The sequence below is a fragment of the Ascaphus truei genome, chromosome 13 (genome assembly GCF_040206685.1).
Source record: "Ascaphus truei isolate aAscTru1 chromosome 13, aAscTru1.hap1, whole genome shotgun sequence".
NCBI lineage: Eukaryota > Metazoa > Chordata > Amphibia > Anura > Ascaphidae > Ascaphus > Ascaphus truei.
Genome location: NC_134495.1, coordinates 37,524,823 through 37,537,380, shown reverse-complemented (window position 1 = coordinate 37,537,380; position 12,558 = coordinate 37,524,823). Strand labels below are relative to the sequence as shown.

Here is a 12,558-nt window from a genome sequence, read left to right as displayed (position 1 = left end):
AAAATCTGGTGCTATATGCAGTGATACCTCTATATACAGCTCCAGAACTGGTTGCTATATACAGTGATACGTCTATATATAGCTCCAGAAACGGGTGCTGTATGTAGTAATACCTCTATATACAGCTCAGCACCAGGTGTTGTATACAGTGATACCTCTATATACCGCTGAGCATTGTGTGCTGTATGCAGTGATACCTCTATATACAGCTCAGCATTGTGTGCTATATACAGTGATACCTCTATATACAGCTCCTGAACTGGGGACTGTATACAGTGATACCTCTATATACAGCTCCAGAACCAGGTGCTATATACAGTGCTAACTCTATATTCAGCTCAGCACTGGGTGTTGTTTGTAGTGATATCTCTATATACAGCTCAGAATTGTGTGCTGTATACAGTGATACCTCTATAAATAGCTCAGAACCGTGTGTTATACACAGTGATACCACTATTTACAGCTCCAAAATCTGGTGCTATATGCAGTGATACCTCTATATACAGCTCCAGAACTGGTTGCTATATACAGTGATACGTCTATATATAGCTCCAGAAACGGGTGCTGTATGTAGTAATACCTCTATATACAGCTCAGCACCAGGTGTTGTATACAGTGATACCTCTATATACCGCTGAGCATTGTGTGCTGTATGCAGTGATACCTCTATATACAGCTCAGCATTGTGTGCTATATACAGTGATACCTCTATATACAGCTCCTGAACTGGGGACTGTATACAGTGATACCTCTATATACAGCTCCAGAACCAGGTGCTATATACAGTGCTAACTCTATATTCAGCTCAGCACTGGGTGTTGTTTGTAGTGATATCTCTATATACAGCTCAGAATTGTGTGCTGTATACAGTGATACCTCTATAAATAGCTCAGAACCGTGTGTTATACACATTGATACCACTATATACAGCTCCAGAACAGGGTACTGTATGCAGAGATACCTCTATATACAGAACAGCACTGGGTGCTATATGCAGTGATACCTCTATATACAGCTCAGAATTGTGTGCTGTATACAGTGATACCTCCATATACAGCCCCAGGACTGGGGGGCTATTTATAGTGATACCTTTATATACAGATCCTGATCTGGGGGCTGTATACCTTGATACCTCTATATACAGCTTTGAACCCGGTGCTATATACATTGATACCTCTATATATAGCTCCGGAACCGGGTGCTATATACAGTGATACCTCTATATACAGCTCCGGAACCAGGTGCTATATACAGTGATACCTCTATATACAGATCCTGATCTAGGGGCTGTATACAGTGATACCTCTTTATACCGAACAGCACTGGGTGCTATATACAGTGATATCTCTATATATAGCTCTGAACCGGGTGCTATATACAGTGATATCGCTATATACAGCTCTGAACCGGGTGCAATATACAGTGATACCTCTATATATAGCTCCAGAACTGGGTGCTATATAAAGTGATACCTCTATATACAGCTGAGAACCGGGTGCTATATACAGTAATACCTCTATATACAGCTCTGCACCGGGTGATGTATGCAGTGATGCCTCTATATACAGAACAGCACCGGGTGCTATATGCAGTGATACCTCTATATACAGCTCCAGAAGTGGGTGCTATATACAGTGATACCTCTATATACAGCTCAGCACTGGGTATTGTTTGTAGTGATATCTCTATATACCGCTCAGAATTGGGTACTGTATACAGTGATACCTCTATATATAGCTCAGAACCAGGTGTTATTTACAGTGATATCACTATATACAGCTCCAGAACAGGGTGCTGTATGCAGTGATACCTCTATATACAGAACAGAACCGGGTGCTATATGCAGTGATACCTCTATATACAGCTCCAGAACTGGGGGCTATATACAGTGATACCTCTATATACAGCTCCAGAACTGGGGGCTATATGCAGTGATACCTCTATATACAGCTCCAGAACTGGGGGCTATATACAGTGATACCTCTATATACAGCTCAGCACTGGGTGTTGTTTGTAGTGATATCTCTATATACCGCTCAGAATTGGGTACTGTATACAGTGATACCTCTATATACAGAACAGAACCGGGTGCTATATGCAGTGATACCTCTATATACAGCTCCAGAACTGGGGGCTATATACAGTGATACCTCTATATACAGCTCCAGAACTGGGGGCTATATGCAGTGATACCTCTATATACAGCTCCAGAATTGGGTACTGTATACAGTGATACCTCTATATATAGCTCAGAACCAGGTGTTATATACAGTGATATCACTATATACAGCTCCAGAACAGGGTGCTGTATGCAGTGATACCTCTATATACAGCACAGCACCGGGTGCTATATACAGTGTTATCTCTATATACAGCTCCAGCATCAGGTGCTATATACAGGGATACCTCTATATACAGCTCAGAACCAGGTGCTATATATAGTGACATCTCTAAAAATAGCTCCAGAACCGGGTGCTATATACAGAGATATCTCTATATACAGCTCCAAAAACCTGGTGCTATATGCAGTGATACCTCTATATACAGCTCAGCACCAGGTACTGCATACAGTGATACCTCTATATACAACTCAAAAGTGAGTGCTGTATACAGTGATACTTCTATATATAGCTCAGAACTGGGTGCTGCATGCAATGATACCTCTATATACAGCTCCAGAATGTGGTGTTATATACCGCGACTACTCTATATATAGTTCCGGAACTGGGTGCTATATACAGTGATACCTCTATATACTGTACTGCTCAGAACTGTGTACTATATGCAGTGATACCACTATATACTACTCCAGAACCTAGTGCTGTTTGCCATGATACCTCTATATACAGATCAGCAAGGTCAGAATACTACTGTGGGATACACTATAGATAAATGCATTGTATATTATCTGCTAGCAAAGGGGTCACTCTGGGTGTGGACAAAGTGGATGTAGCGGTCACTGTGTGTATGGGATGTAGCGGTCACTGTGTGTATGGGATGTATGTAGGGGTCACTGTGTGTATGGGATGTATGTAGGGGTCACTGTGTGTATGGGATGTATGTAGGGGTCACTGTGTGTATGGGATGTATGTAGGGGTCACTGTGTGTATGGGATGTAGCGGTCACTGTGTGTATGGGATGTATGTAGGGGTCACTGTGTGTATGGGATGTAGGGGTCATTGCCTGTATGGGATGTCTCGGCTGTTGTGTGTTAGGAATCCCTTGTACTGTTTCCTTATGATCTTGGTGGGCTCTTATAAAACGGTATTTATCACACACTGCCACAGCATTGTTATTACAAGTCTATTATTATTATTATTATTATTATTATTATTATTATTATTATTATGGGGTTGGGAGGTACTGTGAGCAGAGAAATGGGCTTCTGTCTGGTACTGTCAGATTGAGGCAGGATCCACAAGGATCTGCCCCCTAAGATTGGTGTCTGATAAAGGGTTCTGGTTCTGTTATCCTTTGCCTGTGACTAAAGCATTAGCCATTTCCCCATGTATATTTCTGAACATGTATTACAGCACATCTCCAGGGTTTAATGATATGTGGTGTTTGGGTTCCGCTTTATTGGGTTTGGTATCTCGGTCATGTTCTGACAGCTGGTCCTTGGTACCAAAATGATTAAGTATGATGATGATGAGGATGATGATGATGAGGATGATGAGGATGATGATGAGGAGGAGGAGGAGGAATCTTGTGTTTTCATTAACCCCTGCCCTCCTGTAGTGGTTTTACAAAATGGGGCACTGACCTTCTCCGTAGAACTGATCCGTAAAAGTCCCGTTGTGTAATTATAATTACTCTCTTCCTCACATGTGTTATTACTTATGGGAAAACCAAATCATGACAAATACCCTACAAATAAAATCTGCAATTTAAACACTGGTTCTTTCCACCTTTCGTCTTTCCCCTGTTGCAGTGTTTACAGGTCTCTGCTGATTAGTGCAGATTACTTTCTTAAATATATCAATCTATTGAGTTAATATTTTCAGATTCATCATTGCACACGGCCCACAGAGGCAGAACCTGCTCCCAATCCCAACGTTAACCCTTACCCCAACTCTCACCCCAACCTTAACCCTATCCCCAATCCTCACCCCAACCTTAACCCTTACCCCAACTCTCACCCCAACCTTAACCCTATCCCCAATCCTCACCCCAACCTTAACCCTTACCCCAACTCTCACCCCAACCTTAACCCTATCCCCAATCCTCACCCCAACCTTAACCCTTACCCCAACTCTCACCCCAACCGTAACCCTATCCCCAATCCTCACCCCAACCTTAACCCTTACCCCAACTCTCACCCCAACCTTAACTCTTACCCCAACTCTCACCCCAACCTTAACCCTATCCCCAACCCTCACTCCAACCTTAACCCTTACCCCAACCCTCACTCCAACCTTAACCCTTACCCCAACTCTCACCCCAACCTTAACCCTATACCCAACCCTCACCCCAACCTTAACCCTTACCCCAACTCTCACCCCAACCTTAACCCTATCCCCAACCCTCACCCCAACCTTAACCCTATCCCCAACCCTTACTCCAACCTTAACCCTTACCCCAACTCTCACCCCAACCTTAACCCTTACCCCAACTCTCACCCCAACCTTAACCCTATACCCAACCCTCACCCCAACCTTAACCCTTACCTCAACTCTCACCCCAACCTTAACCCTATCCCCAACCCTCACCCCAACCTTAACCCTATCCCCAACCCTTATTCCAACCTTAACCCTTACCCCAACTCTCACCCCAACCTTAACCCTATACCCAACTCTCACCCCAACCTTAACCCTTACCCCAACTCTCACCCCAACCTTAACCCTATCCCCAACCCTCACTCCAACCTTAACCCTATATCCAACCCTCACCCCAACCTTAACCCTATCCCCAACTCTCACCCCAACCTTAACCCTATACCCAACCCTCACCTCAACCTTAACCCTTACCCCAACCTTAACCCTATCCCCAACCCTCACTCCAACCTTCACCCTATCTCCAACCCTCACCCCAAACTTAACCCTATCCCTAGCCCTCATTCCAACCTTAACCCTTACCCCAACCCTCACCCCAACCTTAACCCTATCCCTAGCCCTCATTTCAACCTTAACCCTTACCCCAACTCTCACCCCAACCTTAACCCTATCCCCAACCCTCACCTCAACCTTAAACTTACCCCAACTCTCACCTCAACCTTAACCCTATCCCCAACCCTCATCCCAACCTTAACCCTATCCCCAACCCTCACTGCAACCTTAACCCCAACGTTATTCTCATCCTAACCTCAACCTTAACCCTAACCTTCACCGTAACCCCAACTCCAACTCTACCTCCAGCCCTAACCCTAACCACAGGTACTCACCCCTCCCCCCTTCTCTTTTGCTTGTATTCTCAGCTGAAAAGTCGGCCCCATCCCTCTTTCCACTCCTGTCTTGTGGTAAGTCCCTGGGCCAGGATCCCATCACCATTGGTTGCCTTGCCAAAGATTTCATCCCAGACTCTATTAGCTTCAGCTGGACAGATAAGTCCAACTCTTCCTACACCAACGGCTTCAAGAAATATCCATCCGTGTTGCAGAGTGGCACCTACACTGCCAGCTCCCAGGTCAATGTGCCATCTGCCAGCTGGGAAAAAAGGGATCCATTTTACTGTGTGGCCAAACATGCGGACAACAACAAGGCCGTGGAGCTGATAAATAAAGGTACGGACTTCTCTCTTCTCTCTGCCCATTCTAATCAGTGTCAGTGTCCAGTTTCCCAATTGAAAGGGCCAGGCGAGAATAAGGTCACCTACACAAGATCTATAAATGTGTAGGGTCAGATCAGAAGAGACTTTAACACCTATAATCTCTCCAGACTGCCCACGACACCACAAACCTTTAACACAATGTCGATATAAAACCTGCCAGCTCTATATTTGACTCTCGGAATGAAAGATCCATTCCTTTCATTGGAATAAAACTGAGACTGAGCCGTGAGTTCCACCCACAAGGAAAGTGTAAGCTACAGTACCACGGCCTCAATGAGATGGAAAGTTAAACTGCTTGGATTCCTGTATCCCCATAATATTGAAAGCCAGTGTCTACCCCGACTTCCCCCTTTATTGAAGCCATCTAAATTACATCTCAGCTACTGTCTAAATTACATTTTATGGGTAAATTGCAACAGTCAATATGCAGACTTTGTAGACAATAAATGGAAATACAGTAGATAAGATAACTATTATAGAAGATGGAGGGAGATAACATACTACAGGTAGTGCAGGGGTTAAGTATACATGAAGTCCCAGGCCCATCTCTGTCTCCTCCTAACATCCTACTCTCTTTTACCACAGGGGTAACAATTGAAATCAAGTCTCCTGTGATATCCATTAACCCTCCTATGAAAGACAACATACACAATGGAAGTGTTACCATTGTGTGCCTCTTAAGTGGTTTTTACCCCAAAGCCATCACGGTGAAATGGTTGAAGAATGGCCTGGAAGTTAAAACTGACACCAAGACGGAGGTGCCTGCTGCAGACAGCAATGGGTATTTTGATACCACCTCTTACATCGTCACATCTAAAAAAGATTGGGACGCAGACACCATCTACTCATGCCTAGTGGATCACCCATCCTCCCATTTCTATGAAATGCGGAATGTCAGCAAATCCCAAGTCTGTGGTGAGTTCTCCTACTAATTGGGACTCCTAGGACCCAATGGTCCTTATTATGTCTAGATCTTTCTGAGTCCTTTGAAAGACAGAATTTTCTGCACTGCGTTTTGTTAAGCACTTTAAATTAGCTCTAATGAAGACCCAAACAAGAGGTGTATATTAAATTGAAGTTCACGGTACCTTACATGATAAAGTTAATTTTATAGGTACTGTAATAACCTACAACATGAGTTTTTTTTGACCTAGGTTTGTAATGACAAAGGACAAACTGTGGTCACAATATGAAGTTATATTGTTGAGGCGATCACTCAGAATACATAAAAACACACTTGACACCAAACACAAACTGTTTAGAACAAGAAAGTATATATGAACTGAAATATACATGATGTGAAGTCATGTGGGGTTCAGTCTGTAAATTAACTTTATGACACAGGCAGTTTAGTGATGTCATTGCTGCTTCCAAATCCTTCAGCATCATCATAATTGGGCTAATGAAACGTGTGCTCCTTTGTAGGGTTGTATAGCATTGACAAGCATTCCATTGAGGTCCATTCTTTTCACTGATACCTTTTCATTCCTCTCCTCAGAACCCCAAGGCGGATCCGTTGACATTGGGGTTATCACCATCCCATCATCTTTTCAGGAAATTTATGAGACACAATCAGTCAAGCTCACCTGCCTGGTGACGAACATGGTCAGTACCGATGGACTATCTATCACCTGGTATAAAATAGGAGAAGCTAAGCCGTTGAAGACCAAACTCGAGGATCCCATCTACAATGATAACAGCACATACTCTACAGTGGGCACCACCACTGTCTGTGCAGATGACTGGCAAAAAGAAAAGTTTAAGTGCAAAGTGACACATCGGGAGCTAGCCTCTCCAAAAGAGGTGTCTCTCTCTAAAGAAAGTGGTAAGGCAGTTGTCCCATCTCTGCTCTCTGATAAAATGTCTGTGCTTTCCCAATAGCAGAACTTCCTTCCACAGCTCAGTATCTATTGCACATGTTCACTAGTCCTTTTGCAATACTGATTATAATTTGCCATCACATCTCCAACCATTAATATGACCTGCTAGGTAATTGGATATAATTACTCAGTACTAGGAGAAATCTGACTTACATTTGCAGTGTGTGTGCATCTCTCATTGTACATAGTGTACCTGTGTTTAAATATATTTGTTTCTATAACTCGTCTCTAGCCGTTGTCTTATCTTTCTTCTTTTTCCTTGCATATCCCAGGAGAGGATGGCGTACCTCCATCTGTGTATGTTTTCCCACCACCTTTAGAGGAATTGTCCCAGAGAGAAACTGTCACCTTGACGTGCCTGGTGAAAGGGTTCAACCCCGGAGATGCATTTGTCAAGTGGCTTCACAGGGATGAAGAGTTGCCAGAACACATGTACATAAACACCAACTCCATAAAGGAGAAAACTACCAATGGAAGAAATTTGTTCTTCATCTATAGCAAGCTGACCCTGGCCAGTCCTGACAGATGGAACGCTGGTGACACATTTTCCTGTGTGGTTGGCCATGAAACATTACCACTCAAGCTCACCCAAAGAAGCATTGACAAGTTCACCGGTAAACCAACTGCAGTGAATGTGTCCCTCGTGATGTCTGATACCTGTTAGTTCTTCTTTCCAAGCGACCTGATTCCCTCCACCTCTTGTTCTTCCCTGCGTGGTGTATTGGAGGATAAGGAGTAGTACGTGTCGCCTTTGTGTTTGTCTGTCTGTTCTTGTACATTAACTGGAATAAACCCTGTCTGCATTTTGAAAAGTAGAAATAAAAATCAATTTATAAAATGCTTGTTTCCATGCATCTAATGTATGATAGAAGGCAGCAGTCCTAGTGAGGGAAGGAGCAGAGTTGGGCCGGTGGAACAGTTTAGACATTTGTCACGGGGAACCCACGCCACGTTAAAAATCAGTGTCCTTTTGTCTCTCCCCATTTTCTCCCAGTTGTGTTTGCCAAATCTGCCTCTCCTCTGAGCTCCAGATCTCTCTTCCACCTTCCCACCCTTGGTCAGAAATATTTTGTGATATGTCATTCAAGATCCAAAGATTTAAAAAGACAGTTATATTCAAAACAGCCGCTCATACTTTGTTGGCAACAACAAACACTTAATTCTAATGAAAAGAGTATCCATGTCAGGATGCCAAGCGCCTTCAATGACGCCAAGGATTTCAACCGGTGTCTCTTGCTGTCACTATGAGCACATAGAACATAGTTTTACTTAGAACACCTATTGGGGAGCAGTAAACATATTAAGTGACTCCCTCAGTACAGGCACTGAAGGGTTTAATGACATACAGTAACTAAAGCCACAGTCTGCCCAGGACTGGACCAATCACAGAACCAGTGTGTCCCCAAACTGCAAGGAGAACTTGCTCTGCTACATCAGTTAAAAGGCGAGGACATGAATCAGACATTTCACTGTCTGTATTAAAGACAAAGGACTCTTAGGTTACCAGAGTCAGTGTCATTCCGAGGAGTACGATATAAGGTCACCTATAGTATGGTGACAGTGAGGACATTCAGCTTAAGTACCCATAGGGACATTAATCATAGCAAATCCAAGCAAATTATCTTTTTATTAAGAATGTTAAAGCATTACAAAAATGATCGAGCAACTGAAAACAGGCGCAATATGGACTTATTAATGTCATTGATACATATCCATTTCCTTTTTCATTTAATCTTTTCTTTAATTCATTAGACTATTGGTAAAGAAGAGCAGATACAGACACAGTGAGCCCCTCAGTTATTCATCTGTTCCCCTCTGTACTGGGAAGAAGTGCCCTGTTTTAACAAAACTAAACACAGATAAATAAGACTCGGGGATAATGTATTAGAGAGATCAAAAAGCTTTCCAACCCCAATTACTAAGATTGATTAGGGGGTTTAACACTCAGAAGAACTGAGGAGAGATTTAGAAGGTGCCTTACGCCTTCAATGATGAGTCTCATTCACTGGGAGGTGCATATTTGCCTAATATAACATATACCTCCACTGCACAACACTGTGTAACTGCACCTCCTCCAACGCCATGGACCTTACTAGTGGCTCTAAGAGCAGATGGCTTCAGCCATGGTAATAGATTGAGGTTGGAAGGATATGGCATCTTGTAGTAACAATTCAGTTATAAACACGCTCAGTGTGTGAGTGAGATGCAAAATTCAAAGAATACATACATTCTTTCAAACGTTTCAATTGTCCTTAACACATCACAGCACAAATAAATAAGACATTTGCCTCAGATTTTGCTCATGTGTTCCTTAGTTCAGGTTTTCCTTCGTTCCCAATGTCCCACAACAAAGGCCAGGGCTTGACTTGCTTCAGTCTATTCCCATTTGTAACCTGATCTGAGTACGTCCGGAAGCTGGATTATCTGTAACAATAAATGGGGGGAAAAAACCCTATCAGCAAAAAGAAACAGGACACACATCCTGAGAGATACGCCGTGACAATATTATGTTTTATATAGTTACATCGTTACATAGTAGATGAGGTTGAAAAAAGACATATGTCCATCAAGTTCAACCTTTGCTAAATGTAGATGACAGACCCTTCTCCTATATTTGTATTTACACTATTTTGATCCGGAGGAAGTGACAAGGAAATATAGGATATAATCAGAGGGAAACCCCAAACAGCAGAGAAGAAATAACAAAAACACAGCAGAAAGTGCTCTTTTGAAGGGTTTCACTGGGAACAAAAATGAGGAGAATAAAACTTCCCTGCACAGAGTCCATAGAACATGTTCTGCCCAATGTAATACGGGTCACATGCCGGACACCAGTCAACGTTTTGACGCTTTAAATGTTCTTCATCAGAACAAATCTCTCTTGTCCCTACTAGACAGAGAGAGAGAGTCTTGTAAATCTAAATACATCAAACTTGAGTGACATAAATATCCCAAACTAAAACCGACCTCTCCAGGGTGCTCTGCGATCCCCACCTTCCTTCCCTCCTTCTCCCTCTATATTTCTTTTGTATTTCTACTTATGATGGAATTCTTCCGTGTGCCAAATGCCAACTCCTGCCGAGTAGGGCCCAGGTGATAAAATGGTGCTCTTATCACCATGGGAACATTTTAATAACTCCATGGGAACATATTTACTGTAGGGGGTGTAGTGTTCATTATACCGACTTGTTATGTGGTTCCCTGGGACATCGGTAAATTCCCAGCTCACCAAAACGTCTACTTTGCTCAAAATAAAAACCCCCACAATGTCTCCCATAAGAGCAAAGCATTCCTCATGCACCTAATGGATTTAAATGATATAGTTCTTTGATAGGCAGAAGTCCTATTCAAAAATACCCAAACTCACACAGGCAGTTCTCACAGGATGGGCCATTTAAACAAACATTAGATAAACCAGGAGCTGTTGCTTAATATTGTCTATCACCCATTGTCTGTCTGTTGATGTATTTCCTTTCCTCCTGTGCACCTCCATGTGAGTTTTACACCCGCCTCTTTGTCACATCCCTGCAGTACGGGTGTTGTACGTAGATGAGGACGAAGACATTGACAACCTCTGGACGACCGCTTCAACCTTCATTGTGCTCTTTCTCCTGAGCCTCTTCTACAGTGCTACAGTGACTCTCTTCAAGGTGGGATGAGTTGGAGTTCAACCAGAGTGACCTTTAGTGCGTCTAGCTCTTTGTGGAGAACGGTGGTTATAACAAGGGATCCATATCACTAATGATGTGTTAGTTGGCGGAGAAATGACAGATGTCTACAAGCTTAGATCCGTGATCTTAATTTCTGTCTTTGGTCCAATGTTGAAAACATATAAAACCAGCCTGCATTTCAAGTATCTGATGATTACCCTTGAGTGGGTATATCTAATCTTACTGTGTATTATTAATGCGCCTCATTTTCGTGGCCACGTCTTAATCATATCTCTGGACTCCTAGAAGCTCTTATCAGACATTTATTAGGATTTTTGTGCAACAGGAAATTATCTATTTAACTGGTTGGAGTCCTAAAGTGGTATTTATCTTGTACCATACAGTACATCATTAGTCTGTAGCTTAATATACAGTAAAGATCATGTTGTTTATAGTAGTACATGGTTATATTTGGTAATAGATAGATTTACTAAGAAGCACAGTATTTTCTGTGTCAGCTGATATTGAGTTATTTACAAAGCGTTGCCGTGGGTAACCTACCAAACCGACATATGCAATCCTTCCAAAAGTGGAATATAACACTTTCACGGTGTTCAGAGATTTATACTGTACCTTACAGGTCTGCAGCCTGTCTGCGAGACTCCTCGGGTCATATTACCTCCCCATCCCTGCACAGGGAACTGCTGAGAGGTGTTACTCTATTTTGATTCTGACAGAAGCTTGAAATGCCCGGCCACGAGCATAATATATTATTTGAGAAGGCTGCAAAGTTTGCGTTCTAAGTGTGGTTATCGTATGTATGTATATATATATAGTTTAAGTTATGGTGGGTGAAAAAAACAACAAAAAACCTCCACCGTTAGCATATAGCCAATAAAGAATATCACTTGTGAGCACATTCACATGTCTTAGACAGGTCTGCAACCCTGCCTTTCACCATTATCACCTCGCATACGGTGCTCCCACTGCAGCAAGGGATTCTGGGAAATGACATGCAAATGAGCACACAATGTGTCACCTTTTGTCTGGAATATCCATTCACATGGAGCCCATTTAAGCAAATGCATTGCCGTTCACACAGCTTTTAAGTACAGCATGGGACAAGCAAAGCAAGTCAAACCACTCACAGACATGTTTCAGCCTTGATGGGTCTCATCAGTGTGAGGTTGGTTTATACTTGCTTTGAAATATTTCTAGGCTGGGTAGGTTTACCCAGTAGGTTTATTTCAAAGCAAGTATAA

The 12,558-nt window shown here is 42.7% G+C and overlaps 2 protein-coding genes across 2 annotated transcripts in view; both read left to right on the top strand.

Annotated features, from left to right (window-relative positions):
- Positions 1-5,407, top strand: part of LOC142465205 (uncharacterized) — an 11,178-nt gene extending 5,771 nt beyond the window's left edge. The window contains exons 2-3 of the mRNA XM_075569207.1: positions 3,992-5,212; positions 5,243-5,407. Coding sequence (XP_075425322.1) covers positions 3,992-5,212; positions 5,243-5,247 — 1,226 coding nt within the window. The 3' untranslated portion in view covers positions 5,248-5,407. The remainder of the gene's footprint in view (positions 1-3,991; positions 5,213-5,242) is intronic.
- LOC142464639 (uncharacterized) overlaps positions 1-12,558 on the top strand; it is a 102,797-nt gene that overhangs the window by 6,459 nt on the left and 83,780 nt on the right. The window contains exons 2-6 of the mRNA XM_075568005.1: positions 5,414-5,719; positions 6,352-6,681; positions 7,265-7,591; positions 7,919-8,260; positions 11,178-11,296. Coding sequence (XP_075424120.1) covers positions 5,414-5,719; positions 6,352-6,681; positions 7,265-7,591; positions 7,919-8,260; positions 11,178-11,296 — 1,424 coding nt within the window. The remainder of the gene's footprint in view (positions 1-5,413; positions 5,720-6,351; positions 6,682-7,264; positions 7,592-7,918; positions 8,261-11,177; positions 11,297-12,558) is intronic.